This window comes from Vanessa atalanta, chromosome 9 (genome assembly GCF_905147765.1).
Source record: "Vanessa atalanta chromosome 9, ilVanAtal1.2, whole genome shotgun sequence".
In the NCBI taxonomy this organism is placed as follows: Eukaryota; Metazoa; Arthropoda; class Insecta; order Lepidoptera; family Nymphalidae; genus Vanessa; species Vanessa atalanta.
In genome coordinates this window covers 193,956-215,564 of record NC_061879.1, presented here as the reverse complement: position 1 = coordinate 215,564, position 21,609 = coordinate 193,956, and the positions used below count along the sequence as shown (strand labels likewise).

The 21,609-nt window shown below is 37.5% G+C and overlaps 1 protein-coding gene across 3 annotated transcripts in view; it reads right to left on the bottom strand.

The window, feature by feature from the left end:
- Positions 1-21,609, bottom strand: part of LOC125066635 (protein bark beetle) — a 30,235-nt gene that overhangs the window by 1,347 nt on the left and 7,279 nt on the right. The window contains exons 2-14 of one of the 3 annotated variants that reach the window (XM_047674829.1): positions 11,545-11,708; positions 5,209-11,423; positions 4,899-5,110; positions 4,521-4,656; positions 4,042-4,261; positions 3,827-3,952; positions 3,429-3,458; positions 2,773-2,901; positions 2,019-2,151; positions 1,727-1,928; positions 1,504-1,636; positions 939-1,062; positions 75-708 (exon numbers count right to left, since the gene is read on the bottom strand). In XM_047674829.1, coding sequence (XP_047530785.1) covers positions 75-708; positions 939-1,062; positions 1,504-1,636; positions 1,727-1,928; positions 2,019-2,151; positions 2,773-2,901; positions 3,429-3,458; positions 3,827-3,952; positions 4,042-4,261; positions 4,521-4,656; positions 4,899-5,110; positions 5,209-11,423; positions 11,545-11,708 — 8,458 coding nt within the window. Of the gene's footprint in view, positions 1-74; positions 709-938; positions 1,063-1,503; positions 1,637-1,726; positions 1,929-2,018; positions 2,152-2,772; positions 2,902-3,428; positions 3,459-3,826; positions 3,953-4,041; positions 4,262-4,520; positions 4,657-4,898; positions 5,111-5,208; positions 11,424-11,544; positions 11,709-21,609 lie in introns of those variants that run through there. The other 2 variants (XM_047674830.1, XR_007119689.1) reach the window with 2 other exon arrangements.

Here is a 21,609-nt window from a genome sequence, read left to right as displayed (position 1 = left end):
AGCAAACAGTTTTAGTGTTATTAGATGACATCTAAATAAAATCCTTTGCTCGATAAAAAAAAAAACAAGTTTACCTGGAATATTTCTCTGACCAAATGTCGTGGTAGGCATAGCTCCAGGTTGTGGCTGCTCTGGTATTTTCGACCTTAACTCCATCAAAAAAGAGAGTTTTGGTTGCCCACCGTGATTAGGGGCTCCATATGGGCCGTACATCTTCCCTTCTTTTTCCAGCTCACGTTTCATAAACAGCGGATCATCCGACTTGTCTATGCCCCGTAAAGGTAACGTGTCCGATGTGAAGTATTGTGTTTCACTTTGAGGAGATATTGTGTCATCGTCCTGCGGGGATTGGAGGCCTCCTGGGTGGTGAATTATAGGCAACTCCTCTGTCGCTACCGTATTCATAGATGGCGCTCCACTGGCACCTGAATTTTCTCTATAACCTTCATTCTTATAAGCAAGATCGAACGGTCTCGTGTTGTTATTCTGCGGTACGCTGTATTCTGGCGAGGCGGGTTTTCTGTTGAAGGTGCTGTGTTTCAATTGAATTATGTTATTCGGATTGTGAGCTTCGTAGATATCGAAACTTTGATTGTCCTCGATTGATGAATTGAATTGGCTTTTTTCCATCGATTCCATTGATGTCGTCGAAGCCAACATCTTACGGTAATCTGATCCTTTGGTAAGAGTGTCCGTAGAGCGCGTACTCTGGAATTGCATTAAGATATAATTTTAAATTTAAAAGTTCAAATTTGACGTGAAAAATTTATTCATAGCATATATGAAACGGCTAATACGGTGTGGTGACGCGTTGTCATAAGTAAATGAGACTGCGACTCTATAACATTGGATGTTTTAAATCTGCCCGGCGTGCCGCGACTCGTTTTAGTTTTTTATCGATTAAGAATAATTTATGGATATTCAGCAATGCCACTCACCATTTGGGTCGTCATTTTTCTCCTGTAAGGCGTATCAGGAAAACCACCATTTATACTACCAATAGACCGCACAGAGTGCAAGGACTGTCGTATCGAGTTTCTCCTCTCCAGCCGTTGAATGTGTCTAAAAAATATTTATATAAATATATAAATTAAAGTCAGTAACGAACTTTAATAATAATTAAAGTACGACGCGTTTACGTGCGGGCAATATATTCAAGACAAGTAATGAAAATGGCGACAAATCTCAAGGGAGGCCGGCCGACTGCAGGACATATAGTGCACGAGTGTGTGCGCAAAACGGGCGCACTTTCTCATAATCCGATCGGACGGCAAATTCGACACGACCGGAAAGAGCTCAGGCACAGGACTCCGGGGAGCCACCGAAATTTAAATACCCCATATGTTTTTTATCGGCCCGCCCTGGGATTCGAATCCGGGAACTCGGGATCGGCGGCCTCACATTATGCCCCTAGACCGACGAGTCGGTAGAAGGAGAACGACGAGGGGGGTGCTCGCCGATGGAGTTCTAGGAGAATGAATAGGGTCCGCTCGCAGCCCGTACCTGTGCTTGGACTTGCGGCGCCAGCACAGCAGCGCCAGCACGACGAGCAGCGCGCCCAGCGCCAGCGCCGCCACGCTCGCCACCGACACGGCGTCGCCGCGCCACGACAGCGGGTCGATGCTCACCCGCGGGTCTGGGGGCAGAGGCGCGTTGGATTGGCGGGTGTGTCGGGTGTGTGTCGGGTGTGATCGACCTCGGAGTTATTGCGACCGATTCGGCTCACCCATTTCACAGATGAAGGCGTTCTTCTGCCGGCAGTCCGTGATCTCGACGGCGGTGAACGCGAAGGACGTGCACTGGCTGACGTAGTCGATGTGATTGACCCACACCCTGTCCCCGTACTGGAACCACTGGTTCTGACGATGGATGAATTCGTACAGGGCCTCGTATTTGCCGCTGACGTATGGCATCGATGCGTTGTCGGACTGCAACAGTACATTATTTGAGCATCCCACGAGGCCGCTCCCGCGTGGGGGTGGGGCGCGGTGGTATGTAGGGGGGGGGTGGTGACTCACGAGACAGAAGGCGCGCGCGTCGTCGTAGGTCATGGGCGCGCCCACGTACATGTAGCACGTGTCGGCCAGCGCCGCCCAGCCCGCCGGGCACTTGCCGCCCTCCAGCACCGAGCGGTTGTTCATGTGGTACGGCCTGCGAACGAGGCGGACAATACATTAACACTGACTCCATGCTCTATGTCATTTATATAATTTTTTTTGACACGCGTGCTGCAATCGTGCTTCCAAAATTATTCTTATAATACATTCCAATGTTCGTAACTCGAACATCACTACTATCGAGCTACTAAGATTAAAACTTAATGCTAAAAACAAAATGTTTCTGTTACTGTGATCACATCGCTGTTGTAAACTAATTGAGTATCAGTGATAATGAATCGTTTACATCGTCATGTTTAATTTGTTTTCATTTAAAAAAAGAATAATATCATCAGCAAACAACACAATAATGTCAATAACACAAATAGCTTAGACATTTATACATACTAAGAGTAGAAAAGGACTTAAAATAATTCCTTGTGGAACACCCATTTTTAGTCCAAGAACATTTCCGGTAGCCACATGAAAATATGTTGTAATCTTGACTCGATGTACTAACCAACGAGATCACAAGATTTAGCTTCAATACCGAAATATTTTAAATGTACTTAGAAAAAAGTATGGTCCACGCAATCAAATGCTTTAGACTAATCGTATAAAGCCAAAGGCATCCCGTGGATTAGGTTAGGTACATATGTAACATAGGTCTGGTCACCGGTAGTCCACCTCCAGCAGCAGCGGGTCGTCGGCGCGGTCGCGCACGCGGCCGGCCACGGCCAGCGACTCGTTGTAGCTCCAGTAGTTGTGCTTGGCGTCGATGCGCGAGCGCCACACGTCCAGCGCGCTGCGCGGGCGCCATGCGGGTTGCGGAGGGTGCACATTAGACATGCTTGCGATCAAATCGAAGCTACAGTTATCTTTCGACTGAACTTTTTTATTAAATTTGGTTTTTTCTTCGTTGCTAACGAGCGTGTTTAACTATATTTGGGTAAAGCATTGTTCGAAGCTAATTTAAATAACGTTTATTGCAGTACACGTGAGGATCTTATCTCCATATATATCTCTATACTTTTTAATCACCCGTATAAACAAAAATAAATACTTAACAGTCGTTTTTCTTAGAAAGTAATAAACCAAATGAAATAATTAATCCATACTATGAATAAAAAATATTTAACGAACTGTCATTGACTGATTATCTAGCAGTAGTAACTTATATATCGTTCGAATGTTTGTAGAATACGATTACTAATGAATCTTCATTAACTTATGAGTTTTTCTTAGAACATTTTAAACTACTCGTTGTTAGTAAATTTACTGATTGTTGTTGACATGTTATTCAATAAAGTTATATATTTTATGGCAACTCACCTTATTACATTCGGATTATAATCAACAAAGCTACGAATCCGGCCAGCCATGCAACGAAAACATGCAAGTCAAATAAATGTTATATTAGTTTACATATCAATCTATAGTATACATATTTACTCTTATTTAATATATTGTCTAATGATTTTTTTTACTTTTAAGCATAAAAATAGCAAGTACATAAGATATAATATATAATGCATATGGATATAATTTTTATATTTTTTATAATATTTGAAATTATAATTATTAATCGAAGTCATATTACACAATTCTGTAGTATGATTATATCATAATTAAGACCGTACCTCAAAGGAGTCCATTATGACTACAAACCCACAAAGAATACCCTCTCCCTTTAAGATAATAACATGTAATGTAATGATAATGTCACTCACATGGATCTGTTGACGGTGATCATTTCGTAATCGTTATCGGGGTTAAAGAATATGTTATCGACGTAGTGCTGCCCGGCGGTGCCCGCCACCACCGTCGCGCGGCCCTCGCGGTCCGAGGCAGAGTTCCTGGAAACGACACCGGAACATGTAACACTACCGCCGGCGCCGCCAGCCCGACTTGCTTGACTTGAGTGGGGGGGGGGGGGGGTTGGTACCTGTAGAAGCCGTTGTGCGACGTGGTCTGGTAGATGGGCAGGCGCACGCGGTGGAAGCCGGACACCTCGAGGATGCGCCGGCCGGCGTTGGCGTGCACGTAGTTGTGCGAGAAGTTGGACACCACCTGCCGCAGCACGATGACGTCCCGGAAGGCGACGCGGTTGCGCGTGAAGTAGTTGCGGTAGATGGTCAGCTCCTGGTACGGCGACGACTGCCGCCCTGCGGGGTGGTGGCGCGATGAAATGCCATAGAATTGGTGACGCTTTGTCGAAATGTTTTGACGAAGGTGTAATATATGTATGTACGATGTACGTACATGCTCGCACAGACTATTTCTTTAAACACGATTTGGAACTCAAGACGGCATAAATTTTCGTCTCAATACGTCGAGATTTATTCGAATTTAAACTTCTCAAAATCTATGCAATGAGTCCTAAACGTTGTAAATTTTTCTGACATTTCTGGAAAGGTAGGTTACCCTCGATTTGGAGACACGGCATATCATGATTGGCGAGGAATAAATTATTATGGATCCATCCACGTAGAGATGTCGCCGAGCCTCTCGAATCCGCTCGTATCAGTAAGCCACCGACGTTATCTCGTACTAAGTTATTCTGAAAATTTGTAGAAAATTGCGTTAGAAATTACTTTTGAACCAAAGTACGAAGAATTATGCGCAAAAAATAAAACATCATCAATACAAAGCATCAGATATGGTGTCGTGAAACCAAAGCACAAAAGTGCAATTCTAAGCGTTGGTACTCAGGCAGGTTATCGTCCGTGTGACTCAAACCAAATCCTTGTATCTAAAATATACTAGACGTGGATGTAAAAATTTAAGTTTTTTCCAACTTACTCTAAATACTAAAGTTTGTGTATTCTGCACATCGACTCTGACGGCGGCCTGGCACGTGGTGAAGTTCCCGTAAAGCTTGAGACAGTTGTGAGTGATCTCGTTCCTGTTGATCGCCACCAGGGGGTTCACTTCTCCGACGGATTGGTAGGTGATAGCACCGTCGCGGTTGTTGGTGAGTTCACTGCTTGATATGTTATGCTGAACGTCACGATCTAAAAGAGAAGCATTATAAGAAAACAATTTTATAATGCATTTATTAAAAAAGTAAAACAATTGAGTATAAATAATGGTACAAATAGATAATACTTACTAAATCCAATAGCAGATATAGGTAAAGTAACAATTTCAGCAATGAACCCGTGAACAGACGCCGCACCATTAGCGAACAGCTTGACGCTTAAGCTAGCTCCGTTGCTTCTGAAAAGTTTCTTCTCTTCCGGTGACCCGTTTTCCAAGTATCCGATTTGAGGTGCAGTTATATTGTAAATATCGCCATCGTAGAGCGTCAGCGAGTCACGCTTTCCGTAGTTGAGAGTGTGGTTAAATAAGTTAAATTGTAATAACCTAAATCCAAACGGTTTTACTCTGAACATACTTTTGAATATTTTTACACAATTGACTGGATTATTATCATATTTGTAATACAAAATGACTCTTTCTTCAACAGTTATAACTTTCGTGCTGTCGCAAATGTCTATTAGTGAAAATAAGTGATAAGGTAGGTTGAGGTCCTTCAATGGAGTAAAACTGGATTCTTCAGACTCCCTCCCCTCCCCGTTTAAGGAGATAGCGCTGATCCCTTCCCCTAAAGTATTACTTATTGAGTTAAACATTATATTTATTGTATCTGTTGGAGAAATCAAGTTGATGCCGTGGTAAGCACATTTGCTGATATTAACATTTTCAATAATTGGATTTTTTATAATACTTTGAATAGCGGGCGATTTTTCGTTATGTAATATTCCAGCGCCAATAATTTGCATGTGCTGCAACCTGCTCTCAACTTTTTTTAATGTTTCGTGAGTATGATGATCGTGAATTCTATGTTCGTACATAGAATATTCAAATTCTGGATTAGCAAAACGAATTCCACCCCAATATTCAAGATTTTCATCCAGATTTCTTGAGCCACAGTGAATAAATACGAATTCTGAATTCCATTTACAATCATGTCTGTGACCATATAATTGACCATTCAGTCGAATGGGACAGTCCTCGTACCGGTCTTCGGTACCTACACATTGCAAAGGCTCAGGCCAAGACCATATGCGAGAAAGGGAACTGCTGTGGTATTCTACTCGTCTGTCGTGCGCAAAAAATACGTTTATCGGGTCAAAACCTAATGCGCGACAAACTACTTGAGCATTTCTTTCTGTAAACCGATTGTCACACATCGGCACCCACTGCAATGTGGTCTTATTATAATATTCCAAAAATCCCTCATTGGCTCTTTCGTTATTGTTGTCATTGATCGAGCAGTTTCTACCCGTGCATAAGCGAATTGAATTTAACAGCGTCATGGTTTCCAGCTGTCGCTTATGTTTGCGGTGAGCAGGTGAATATTGTCCGATATCTCTCTTCTCAATTTTGTTAACTTCTACCTCAGAGGTGTATGGCATCGGTTTCATTATAATAGGTAATTGTCCGTGACCGATGGCATTAAGGATACCCATAACCAGTATACCCACATTCGGAGCAAACTCCATGACGACACCTGGATTAATCGTGAGTGTAACATCTGGCATTACCGTAATATCAGCTTTCACGATGTAAGGCGTTGCTCGAGCGTCCAATGTAAGATCAGACGTTAGACGCCCTCCAAGTTCATTTAGATCAATCATACTGTCATGACTGAACGTTATGGATACACTTGCATCAAAGTTATCTTCAAGTAAGTAAGGTAAATATGTGGCAACAGCGTGGTTATTCCAATCGTCGAAATCAAATATTTGTTTCCTAATCTCTTTTTCATCAGAACTTCCCCACCAATTTTCTGTAACATCTAATAGATTATTTATTTTCGCAGTTTTGATACCAGCTAGTAAAGTATATTGAATGGCGTTATTTCCAAACAGGTTTCGGCTAACTTTTACTTTCTGAATTCCTTTAAATCCAATAACATAAGTGGGATCGAAGCTTCTTAGAAGGGCTCCACGATTTACTTGCGCCATATATTTATTATTTTTAACTTGATTATAGACGAATACGGCGAAAACGAATCCCATGATCTCACTTTGACTATCCATGTGGAATTGCACCATATATTGCCCATTGTTTCTTTCTATGAAGTTTCCATCTATCTTCATTTTCTTTTCCATGCCTCGAATGGATATCAATCCGTTTTTGCAATTGTTATCACTAAACACATTTTTCGTAATGTTAACTTCCGCAAAATGACCGTCGACAACAAATGCAAAGTTTTGGTTATTACGCCAAGTGTTATTATGTAGATAAGTAGAATGAGTGAAGTTTTCATTGTACTGCCAAACATAAGGCAAGCCTATATCGAATCCTCCATATTTGTTTCTTTCTATCGTATTATCTTGGAGCACGTAATGATACAAATTGTTGGAACTTCTCAAATCTCTAGCAAAATGAAATATACCTTTACCGTTATCCGTAATTAAACTATTATTTACCATAATAGTTATTTCCGTAATGTTGCTTTCATGAATATCCCAAAACGGAGTATTAATGTAGATTGCCTCTTCTGTGTTGTGAGCTATTTCGCAATTGATCAACTTAATAGTTTCGTTAGCTTTACGTAAGAAGTGATCGCCGATTTCGTTTAAATAACGATTATAATAGAGTGCTTTTACTCCTTTCGTGTTTCCCTTTATTTTTGTATTCGTAACCAGCAAAGTTGGAACTGGCCCTTTTACAATTCTGTTCCTAATATTTTGCACCGGTGCTATAATTGTACTAACTACTAGCACTACGCCACCTAAAGCTCTGGCACCGCTTTCATATTTCAATACGACACCGAAAGTATTACTCGTTGTTGGAAATGTAGACAAGTCACGATCGAGACACCATGCAGTGCTAGCTTCATTAATATTTTGTGAATCATATATACATATACTTTCTGTTGAGAAATTATGTATTGGATTTAAAATTTGAAGTCCAAGTACATAGCCAGGGTTGCATCTAATATTGTAAGTTTTGACAATATTTTCATTGTTATTTTTTGTAAAAACGATATGCCTAGTTTCTCCATTGACTAGGGATATATCTGTTTCGTACTCAGGCACCATTATAGGATGATAGTTCGACTCATTCATGTCGAAACTCGGATCCAGATTAAACCATCCAGATATTTCTCTCTGTTGTGGACCGGTTATATGTGGATTATGAGAAATCCCAGCAATTTCATTGTTTTCTATAACAGAACTATAAACCTTCAAACCTAACTGCTTGAAACTAATACCGCTACCTTTATTGTTGCTAAATTCAGAGTTTCTGACTGTATTGATGGCGTCAGCTCCGTATAAATCAGAATATAAAATTCCTAAGCCGTCGTGGTAATTGTTGGCGATTTTGACACTATCTAGACTATGCCGAGCAAAATCGATCTGAAGCGCAGGCTTGAACGAGTTTGAGGAATAGTCAAGGAGTCCAGCTTTTTCTATGCTTACGTACTGTAGATCAGCTCTTTCAGCGATGACACTGAATCTTACTCCAGCCCAACTTGTTTCATAACATCTTATCCCAACGTCATTTTCATGTGTACAAGAATTTTCAAAGCTTTCTAATGTTTCAGCCTTACATTTAGTTATATCATTATCAAATTCTGTACATTCTACATTCGAGAGAACAATATCTTCAGATATTCCAGCATTGGGAATTTCATTAGGTTCCAAAAACCAATCATCAGGATTTAATACCAAACCAAGTTGATTGCATACCAATGCAGCGTTTACAATATTCCAACGATAATTACATATCGTTCCCCATTTATTATCTATTCGAACTTGTAACCTTCCCTCGTGAGGTGTTCTGCCGCCTAAAAGTCTTATTGGGACGATTGGCTCTTGGTAGCCTGGAGTAGTCGGTTCTAACTCTGAATCTGTTTCATACACACTATCATTAGTCATAGTTACTTCTTCCTTCAAGGTAAACGTAATATCATTGGGCCGTTTTCCTTTTGCTTCAATTTTTCCAGCAATCATCATTCCCATTGCAGGTGGAAATTTCAACGTGACTCCCGACTGCAAAATCAGCCTGCCTCCGGGACGAATATTGATGTCTTTATCCACATCGTATTCTCCTTGTCTCAATATTTCAATTCCTTCTACTTCACCTCCAACGGTGGAAGATCCAGGTACATTAAACTGCGGTACGTGCAGTGAATTATAATTAATTTGGGTGGCACCAGGATTACTACTATGCAATAGATAGGGCATATAAATAATTTTAGCTAAATTATACCTATCTTTTCTATGAAACAATCTCTTATAAACTTTTTCTTCTTCTCCAAATCCGAGCCAGTTAAATGTACAATTTAGAATTTTACTTTGATCTTCGACGTGTGAACCAATTTCATATTGTGCCTCGGGATTATTTATAATATTCCTGAAAACGTCGATGTTACTTGAAGCTAAAACTATAGTTGCAGCGACCCTACTTCTAGGAGTAAGTCGGGACGATAAACCTTCCAATGGTTCAAATGGCTCTCTTGCTTTATTTTCGCGAAGATAATTTCTTGTAAACAAGATATACTGAATATCACTGTATGGCGAAAGTCCAAGATTTACTACGAATGGTCCTCTATTGCCATAGAAATAGTTATGTTGTATATCGAATCTAGCCGGTAGTATTTCGAATTCTTCCAGATATTTTCCTTCGATTCTATTTAGTATAGCAATTGCACCATATTCGCCATGTTCGAAATAATTATATTCAATTCTTCCAATAACATTTAGTGCTGGTTGGATTCTTAAAGGCACTCGTTGATTTTGATAAAATCTATTGTGCCCTATTTGTAAGTAGAGCAATTTGATCGGATCGTTAAATCTCCAACATGTGTTTATTTCCACGGTGCTCTCCACGCTAGAATTAAACCAATTTCCGGTTACGTTCACCCAACTATCACCACAAAAGTTTCCGTGGAGAATACCAACATCTAAATTTTTAAAAATTTCTGAATATTCTACGACGGTGGTTTGGTTTATTGGTATGTATTCAGTCTCCTGAGTATTGTTCAACCAAACTGCTACACCATAACCTTGGTTAGAACTTATAATACTTCTTGAGATGTTTCGATTGCCTCCTGTCACAGTGATGTTAACGCCATCGCCTTGGTTGAAAGAGATTCTGCTCTCCGTTACGTTAACATCTCCTGCACCGTTCAGTACTTGAAGACCAGCTACGTGGTTATTATTAGATATGGATGTTCGGTGGATGTGAATTTGAGAACGAAGGTTCTCGATAACAACACCTCTGCCATTGTTGTCGGAAATAATCGTGTCAGTTACATTCAAATCGTAAGTTTTACTTATTCCTGACATTAACCTCAAAAATCCTACAATATCCGTTCGTGTATTGGCACGGAACCTCACGTACATTCTGTTTCTCGTGGATGTGACACTCTGTGGCCGAGTGTGGTTTCGTATATTAAATTGCAATAGTAGTTTATCGTTTGCCGTTAAACCGTCGTATATGAATATTTCCCCGGTATCGTTTTTATTAGTCAATAGCTTTATAAAGCTGAGCGTGAGGACGTGGTCAGGTCTCGTGTAAAATTTTTGATTGCAATCTCTTTCCATATTGGAATATCTCGATTGCTCTATGGACATTTGAATGGGGAATGTTTGACTGGGTGTAGACGCGAGAGTACACAAATCAAAGATTTCGCTGCGATCGAACTTCTCATCTATATTCATTTCGTGCACCACGTATTTGACCCCGTCGCCGCCGTTGTCGTGAATCAGGCAATTCTCGATCTTTGTCATTCCGTACGTAGAATTAACATATACACCGTAACCTCTATTATTTTGTATTGTGCAGTTGTTTATTATGATTGGAGCGTCGGGTGATGTCACGTTTATAGCGTTAAAGGCAGAATTTGATATTTCTATATCTTCCATTAAAGGGGGGACGCCTATTATATCCAAAGTGCTCGTTGCGTTATTATCTCTTCCTAAACCTGCATTTTTAATAGTTATATGTACCAATTTTGACATCGATGTTGGAACGTAAAGAGTATTAGCCGCTGTAAGTAACCTTTCATAAACGGCGTTTTCGAATCTTATACCCCTCCAATGCACACCCGAATTTCTCAACTCATTATCGTCGTGATGGGGTTGGCACTGGATACCGAGGTCAGGGTGGTAGTCACATACGCCTGAGCCCAGTTGTCTAGAATTCCAATCGCACTGGAAGAGGTCGTATTCCGTGCCTTTACACTTGGGTTCCTCAAGTAACAGTCGCGCCCGCCTGCCTGGTTGTCGATCCATCCAATTGTAAAACGTTCCGCCCATGAAGCCTAATTGCCTGCACGCTGTTTCCATGTCGTTGATGGTCCAACTGGAATTAAATAGAAAATAATTTTATACATCGTCTAAATCAAACAGCATTCGAAGTTCTGAATTCTAACAACGGGAATTATTTGAAGAACTAATGAAGATAGACAATCGCATGATCTTACTTTCTTGAGTTTGAGCAAACGGATCTCCATTGTCCTCGATGTAAAAGCTGAACTCTGCCAGCTAATATAGATGGGCCGTCAACAAGACGTATGTCTGGAAATGCTTTAGATTGTTTTTGAGTTTCTTCTGTACTCGTAAATGTTATACTCCTTCCAGGCTCTCCCTGAAAAACAATATTCAAAATTAAATACTTGTGTATACGATAGCGATTGGCGATGCAAAAGTAGTGTTTGAATAAAATACAAGTTAGAATACAAACCGAGCATAAACTTTATTAAAATTTAAGCTTGGTATCTATGGTTTAATAAATATCGTTCAAAAACAGCAACTGGCCGTGACTAAGTATCGCTACATTGCGTTTTTGTTTTAAGTTTAATGATCTTTCTATTCCCATTGTTTGGCCATTTCTATTAACAATATTACGTTTTGCAAACTATCGTTTATGAACGGAACGTTTCCGTTTCGCACGTCCGCCCATTCGCGATACGAATCGCCCCCGCTTTACATCACCCGATTAATCGAATTTAGGTCTTGCAGAACGCGACTGTAGCAGCGATAAATATTTTATCTATAAAACAGTACTTAGCAGTCTTGAAAGAATATCCATACTATTATATAATCTAAAAACCACGTTATAAAAATATTTATTTATACATAAGATTACGGTTGTATATGGATTTGATTTTCTTTATAAATTATGATATTAGGCATAGGTGAATAAATCTGGCATGAGGAATGTAACTCAACTAAAGCGTGATTGAGTCCAGTGCACGTGCTTTTGTAAATTCAACTTTATCAGTGAAACCTTTAAGAATCATTACAAATATTTCGTCATACGCATCAGCACCAGGGGTCAGTCGTTCGTGACGGTATGAATGGGAATTGTGAAAAGGCAGGAAGCCATACACGTGAAGTGCAAGGGCGCATGGATACGTGGGCTGCGCGTGCGCAGGCAACTAACAGATGTATGACATCATTATTAAGCTTTTATTTTTATAAGTTTATGTTATTTATAATAAATTTAATATTGATCAACTCTCCATTTCCTCCATAATGTAATTCACAGCGACCTTATTGAGTACATTTTAACTTCATCATAGACAGGTTGAAAAAAACCGGACTATTTGGAGAATGTATGTGTCATAATTATAATAGACTCTCATCTATTTCAGATTTTTGTATAAAATATAAAGAACATTGTGCTTATAATAGGATGACATGTTTTTGTACATGACATATTTTTGAAGGGATTTATCATAGAGAATCTTACTAACTACTGATGTTGCTATTGCTAACAAATCAATAAATACAAAGTGTCCCCCGTCGTATTCTAAGATATATTCCAAAAACATAGCAAGTTCGATTCGAATCATCTCAACCGTGCTGTGTCTGACCGCGAGGAACAAATATATAAAAAAATAAACTTTTGCATTTATAATATTTCCGTCCATTTATATGTATGTAGTTTGTAAGAAGTATCCGAAATATAGTATTATTATTTTTTACTACAGAAATTATTAATCAATTTATAAAACGATTCGATACGATATTTTTTGAAAGAGAAAGTTTCGAGTTTTTGAGGATTTAGATGAATACTGGTATGGGTTTTCAGAATTTCAACTTTCTCGGATGAGTCATGTAATTATTGCTGTTCGCTTGCACCATCCATATTGTTATATTATGACAACTGAATAGTGAGTAAATCGTTTAGTTACATTATAATTCGTAGTACCATTTCATAGTATACAAAACTATAACGGCTCTATAAACGTTCCCCTTGAGTAAGTTCAACCACAGAAAAAAGAACATTCGTAGACATCATTTTGTCATTAGTGTAATTTTTGAGGCAGGTCGGATAGCCGTTAAGCTATCGCGGCTGACTGATATCGTGTAGGGTTAACAAAATCATACTTTATATAAGGAACTATATATATACTAGGTGAATATAATCCTCGGACGAATATTATTTGTATAGTCATTTCCGAACGAAGAAGGATTGAAGAGAAGCAAACTGAGATTTAGACTTAGATTTACCTTTTCCATGCTATATAGTGCTGCTAATAGGTCTTGATTATTATATATTTATTTCCAACACAACACTATTCTACTTAACTACTTTAATTTTATTTCCAAAGTTCCGATAACAGCTTTTGTCGATGTTCAAAACGCAAATTCATAATGAATATCGTAAATTATTATTCAAGCTCTCGACCGACCGATATAGCGTCAATTGATTGATCATGTCAAATTATGTTTATTTGGCTTTTCCTGTATATGTATGGAATAAGCTACATTTTATTACAGCCTAATGTTATAATGCGCAAGTAACAGTCTATCCATTTATTACCTCATCACAGCTATAATATCAATGAACCAACTTTAAAATTATTGGAAAGAACATCGCCCGATTTTTGATAAGAATAATATTGAATCTGCGGGTAAAATAAAGTTGATGCAGACGAAGTCTCGGGACATAGCTATATAACAATATCGCCAAAACAACAACTTTATTGAACCATATTTAGCCTCATTATTTTTTCTATCGTTACTCTATTCGAAGTAGCGTATTGATTATTAAATATTAACATAAGACAGTTATAACTGATTCTTAAAGACTTGGGCGGTCGGCAACCCTACGAGACAAGTAGAACAGACTCGAATGGGCTGAGGACATCGCAAGGACGTATCAGAGAGTGTCATGAGTCAGGCGGGTCGATGGATATAATACTAGCTTGAGTAGGAATATTTCGTTAGATGCCTAGCAGATTAAAGATTCTTTAATACATTCTACATGAGAAGAAAATAAGCTTGTTGTTATAAATATAAGCAGGTGAAAAATGTTTCTGTGACTACTGTAAATCTGTTGTCAACTAATAATGTTACCAAGTTATGTAATTGTTATTGATTTTCTGCCTACTAGTTCAATTAGTTCAAAAAACATAAATTGTTATTTTCTTCATTGTTTACTTATTTCACGTGCGTTCTCTTAGGAATCCATACGCAAATATTCGAGACAAAGGTAAACTAATCCGATTAACAAATTAAGAAAAGCGACACGCAATTATAGCATTTTCCGACATTAACTAAAATATCAGCTTGTAAATATGCTGCGCGCGTGCAACATTAGAAGGTTTGTGAAGCTTACAACATCACGGTAATTCAATACTTGTTAGTATTCGTGGCAAAATTTCATTTGACATATGCAAGTTTCCTAACGATGCTTTCCTTCATCGCCGAGCACGAAAACACATGTATGACAAGGTTTGAAGCTGCAATCTTCGTTTAAGGACCTTTTAAAGCCTAGGTGGATGAGCCTATCATTCTCCAACCAGTCAGGAATACGGTGTGTGTGATTTTCGTTTAGAAAGATGATAGACGGTATTCGTAACAGGCTAAAGGGATCTGGCATCTTGCAGCTTATGGTCATGCACACCACCTTTACTTCTTGCTAATATTTTGAACTCATTTAGTAAACATATAAATAATTATATTACATAATTACTTTCATGAATTACACACATATATTCCTCTTTATAATTGAACGTTTATTCGAAGCACCTGCGAAGCATCGAGCATGTAATGGCCGACAGATTCCAAGTCGTTTGGACTTCCGGCAAACAATGCGATCCCCGTGGCATGTCGCGTAGAATATTAAATGAGCGTTGTTAAAAGGAACATACTCACTCACTCAGTCATCCAGTCACTTCACTTTGCCAATATTTGGGCTGTATTGGAGATTTGTTGACATTGATATCAAAGATTAGCTAAAATATTTGTGGAACACGATTCCCAATAATCTGAGGATCCAATTTTAACATTTTAAATGAAGCAATTATGAAAATAAAAAACCGTTATTCAATAAGTTAACTGCTCAGTCGTTGAAAATATTAACAATTTGAATATAATCGACGTTCGTTTGTCATGTCATAGCCCAAGCTATTTTTGTTTAATCACTACGTCACAAACATCGTAATGTTATTCCTTAAACGGTCATTGCGTTCGGTTGGAAAAGCCGGTCGTGATTCGAGCGATTTCTCCATCACAATTGACTTTCTGCTAAATTATCTAGCTCGAAACGCTGAAGCACGAAAACGTGATGTTCAATTTTTTATTAGACAAATTAATACTTTTGTTGATAATCAGGTATTCTAAAAATATATTATAGTTTATACTATAAGCTCACGTCAGCCTTTACAACCACTGGACTGTTTTGGTGCTTTTCTATTGGAATAATAGAAATAATTACTAATCAATCAATCAATTTGAAAATGGAGGATACAATTAAATCAAATTGCACTTATCAACCAACCAATAGACTACGTTTTATGTATCGTATAACAAAAACGTTATATAATCTCTGTAACCAACATAATCTTGTACCTTATAAGTACATTAATATTGTTTTAACATAACATTGAAATGCATGACTCTACATATTTTATGCCTGCGGGAATTTAATAAAAGAAATGAACGCTTTGTAAAAATATTTAGGAATGCAGAGTTACAGATTTATTAAAAAACGCTGATTTTGGTTACTATTAAAAATTCATTCGTTGCAATTTTGAACTTTGCATAACTACAAATGTTTATAATAATTTTACTGACTACTTAAGGTTTTAACACACATCTAAACGAACACGTGTGGACAACACAAAAGTAAGCAATGTCTCTTGTGGAGACGCAGCTGTATATGAATGTGATTAGTTATGTGATATTATATAATACATCTATTATCAAGGTGAGAATAATTAAACAAGCTAGTCACGACTTTAGTCGTCGCATGCAATAGGTTAATGACCCGAGTGCTTAATGCAATATACGATTGCATTTACTTTTATTTAATAATAGATCTATCCGAATGATACAGTGAATATATGTTTTAAGGACAACACATTTTATAAACATTGTAAGACTATAATGGGCTTGAGTTTTTATATGAATAAGACTTGTTTTTTTAGAATAGTAACTCTGTTAACTTCCCAATATGAAGTCTATTGGTATGTTAAACTTCGGGCTGCTACTGATTAATGCGAAATCCTTTACAGAAAAACCTTTTACGGTTTAATTGGCTTGACCCGGGAATATCAACTCAGGGTCTCCGGATCTAAAGCACGAGCACCACTAGACCAATGAAGCATTCACAAATTGATGCTTATAATATTTCGTAATTAAACATAAAAAGTTTAAAAAAAAACTACTTCTATATATTTAGGTTGAGTACAGCTGTATTTTATTATCTAAACAAAGATGTCACGCTTTTCACAATCACAAGCAGAGCGAAACGATGGTATCTCTTGGACCGAATGTTTGTGACACCATGGCAGTACCATGTCGCTGTCATAGTAAAAAAACCTTTTTTATAAAATGAATACATCCAGCGATAATTTCATCCTATTATAAACACTAGTACAAATAAACCATTCCAACTGCATTAAGACTTGTTTATATTATGAAAACACTAGCGACCAGCCGCGGCTTCGCACGAGTGCAATTTATTAATAATAAATATGAGATATGCTTTTAACAATAAGTAGTTTCCTAGGCGTTTTTATTTTACAACGTTTATTTATTCGTTTCTATAAGTTTGTTATAAATGAGAAATATGAATAGTAATTTTATTGTTACAGACAGTTATCCAAACACCCGTTCCGTATGAACGTTTTTTGTCCTTGCATATATAAGACACGTTGGCATTTTCTAAAGTGTAAAGTCGAATTTTATGGTGTAGAAGACAATTTTGACCTATATCAAATGCACAAGGTAAGTTGTACATACATATGTATATGAAATATATAAGAAATAATGCCACGTCGGCATTATATCTACGCAATTCAACGATGCCTACACCGTTAACAACCTCACGACCAAGTCATTTAACATTTAGCATAGAGATGAGCCATTTAGAATTCAAATATACTACATTTCAAACGATATCCTAGCCTTGAGGTTTTACATTATAATTTAATATTTATTTATAAGATGGCGCAAAGTATAAACTAGTAAGCTAATATTTTTTTTGGTTTATAACAGCGATGAAATGAAAGCTTTTGTTAGTAAAGGTGTTTTAATTAAACTTATTCTTATGATATTCACATAGTATTACTTATTTTTTAATACTGTTTACTGCGCCGACCCCAAATGATCAGGGTAAGGGTAATTTACCAAGAAATGAAAAAAAAAATACTGTGAGGGGTGCGATTAATAAATATGACAGCAACATGCCATCGATTAAGATAGTTAACAATAGTTTTTTGTTACTTTCCCCTTAGTCATTGTTAACAGCTACATACAATAATTGTTTTCTCCTTAACTCACTCGTGCGTTGGTTGACTGCACATACAAAAGTCCTGCGTTCAAACTCAAGGTCGGGTCTTTACTGTTTTTTTCCAATGCCAAGTTATTTGTATAAACACAACCGTACCGTGGAAAGCATGTTTGGAGTCTTTCCAAACTTTCAACTCACTCCGGTCGCGCAGGATTTTATTATGAGAGTGAGGTATAGAGAGTGCACTCGTATTGTTTTTGCGCACACACTTGTGCACTGCAATATCTGTTGCACAGCTGGCCAGTCTCACTTCGAAATGACCATGGCCGAAATCAATCAGGATGACATCATCTTCAAATGTTGTTGCTCGTGATAGTAAATACAACAACAATGTATCCTACTATAGATGCTCTGTGCGTACTTTAGCATCTGCAAGATCTTATAATTTCAAAAGCAACACAGTTCAAATCATTGTGCGATAAGACGTACACTGAATGAATTTGCGAGCAGAAACCTTTGACAAATCAGGCATAAAGACAAGCGATTCGAAAGTCGATACTCAGAGGAACCACAGTTCGAGTAACAAAAGAACAGTCGCATTGCAGTTGCACGAACCGAGTCGCGGTTTACGCAACGTCAACCTGTCGCCGGTCTCGTTTCATTGCCAGCCACCAGCCCGCGGGGCTGTCTGTGACTTTTATATAATTAAAAAATATTACACAGTCATGACTGTGTAATATTTTTTGCTGTAACATGTTACAGCCTGTTTGATTCTGACCGCTCAGGTTGTTGGCGGTCGTATTTCGAAGAGACAGTTATAAATATTACTAAAAGCATCGATAGTTCTCTCCATGATTCTATATATTGTTATTTAAAAAGAAAAATAATTGATTTATTTTTTATAAATGGAATAGTTTTGAATGTCAATGTCAATATCAACATGTAGACGGCGCCTCCCACGCGTCGCGTCGCCTTGGAAACGTGAAGCGAATCTAATAGCACTCCAGTAAGATCGCGCTCGCAGATATCTTTGGGCATTGGCCTTATTTGTACCGGTTACCATCATTAACACCATTGCGTAATGTCTGAAACGAGAAAGATCGAAACCATGGCTGCTATTTTTAATTACACTTGATACGATATCATTTCAACTTATATGTCTTAATTACGAGCATATTACTACGAATTACTTCAACGAAATTCAACTTTATATTTATTTACAACTAGACACAAAAGATTAAGACTGAGTGTTTCGTAGGCGTAGTTTTGTACATAAGAATTCGATGTACGGTGTAATTGCAGTCTTTCTACTGGATGAGCCTTGGTTGCAATAAAACTAGTCGGATGGCAATCTTGACAATTGAGTGGACTGGTTTATATAACATCTTACGGATGAAATAAAAACATAAAACATCTGCCTGCTGTATTACTGCAGAATTATCACAATTACATGCTAAACTACATATGATTATAGGAGTTAATTTAATGGCATAAACAACTCTACTTATGTGATCAGATAGATAAAATTAAATAATAAAATGCACACATACCTGTGATAACGTCGTATTTAAATTAAAAATTAAATATTTTTCAAAAGCGATTTCAATGCGATCGAATTTCATAAGTCCATCAGATCGACAGAGGACAAAACGCACCGCTTTCATTTTAATTATGTTATTTTCCAAGCGATTAAGATACCGACGATATATTTTCTCTTTGATAAAATGTTGTTAAATGTTATCCGCGGCTAATCACTGCACTAACTTTGACTGGAAAACTGCTTTAACTTGGATAAACAATAGTCAGCCCACGAAGGGAATAAAACTGTTCTACTTTATATTATTTATTGTATAACCTTAAAAATATGTTATTGTGTCATTGATATTTTATCATTTTTAGAACTAAAATTGCGGGAAATGCAGTAAGATCATCAATCTAATAAAAATATAACTTTATAGAAGTGTTTTTTTTAAAGACTTTGATTTCACTTGTCATCCATCGATTCTATAATGCTCACATCCTCGTTTAATGAATTGGCAACCCATGTTTAAATGATGGGAAAATGTAATTTGTCCTTTAGAAATATATCGGTTGTGCAGCGTGAAGATTGCTTAAGAGCGCATTCCACTTTCGGTTTGCAACCACAATTACAAGTTATTGAATATCGCATGACATAATAAGTATGCTCTTATATATCTGTACGCTGTACAAGTCGCATTCGGGATAGGTTGACTGTTATAAGTCACAGGGACTTGTGACAGTCAACTCAACACGAGTGTTACTGAACAGCTGGTATATTTTGTATGAAATAAAAATGTGAGAACATGACATGGCGTGTGTATGTCCAAACAATAGAATAAACTTAAATATTAAGTGGAAATATACATTAAAATGCTATTCAGAGGTAAGATACATTTTACGCAAGTACTCGTTTGCACGGATTCAGTAAGTGACCTTAGAAGCTAACAATGGGTTCATTAACCTTAGTAAGTTATTGCTATGTATAAAGTTTCTAAGATCAAAATTCGATATCAGATAACTATAACAGTATTTGTTGTACAAAAATTACATATAAATGTTTATCGCTTACTATTTTTCATGTTAGTATTTATGAACATCGTTAAATGTCCCGGTGCGGTCTTTATCCATCGCGGCTCACAGTCTGACGCCAAGTAAAAATGTTTTTCGAGTTTCGACGTTCTAAATGCAAGCCTTTGTTAGATGCGTCGCCAGCACGATTTCCTTCACCTCTCAGGACGGCTGCGCCCCTCTATCATTTTAATCGTTATCAAGTGAAAGTAAGTTAGTTAGTAAAATATATTTCTTTCATGTCAGAAAATATGTCCTAAGTCCACTGTTATATGCGCTTTATACGTCAACTTCCGGAGTAATCCGACACGTTATAAAACACAGTCATTGTCGACTTTGTTAGTCTAATCTATTTGAGGCATGTGATAAACAATACTCCAAAAACGCACCTAGAGAGCGTCGTAATGCATAGCTTATCCTCCACGTTTCTCCATTTTGGATGAGCTGGTATAAAGTCGTTAAAATTTCCTAAGATATCTATTCACATTGAAACTTAACCACAGGCTTCGCAAAAAGTACCACGGTATTTCAAGTTGTACATTCTTGGTAAGGTTACATTTCCATATTTAACATTAAAGGCAATTTCAGAAGTCACGGTCGCAGCAGGTTGTTTTATAGGTCTAAGAACTGTGACAGTTTTAAATGAGTAGTAGTTGATAAAATATTAAGATAGCAGAGGAAGTAACACTACACCACGAGTTAGTCAGTGTCGCGTGATATTGTAAACAATGCTGATAACGGATGAATCATGTTTCTTTTTACTACTTCTCATTTTAAACGTCACCTATTTTTCATTCATAGTTAAGTTCATAATTATATTTAATAATTGATATGTTCTGTGAATGATAAGCCGTCGCTTGTGCGATGTTGTAGTATATAGATTGTCAGTTAAACAGTAAATACGTTATCATTCGTTACATATTACGATATAAAATAGTACAAGAATAATCTTGTAGTATTTTGCTATAAAGTATCGTTTCTTAATTGATATAATGTATCTACCTTAGTCAATAACTGATTTATAGAACTTACTACAGTAATTTTAAAATGTTGTTTAAATTTACAGACACATTAAACAAAGATCCATTTAATATAACTTCAGGTAACGGCCTTTGTAATACCTTAAACAGTTACATACCGCGCTAACTACTCGTAGCTGTTACCTAACGTTCAAGGCAGTTCATTCCACATTAAGAATTGCTACCGAATA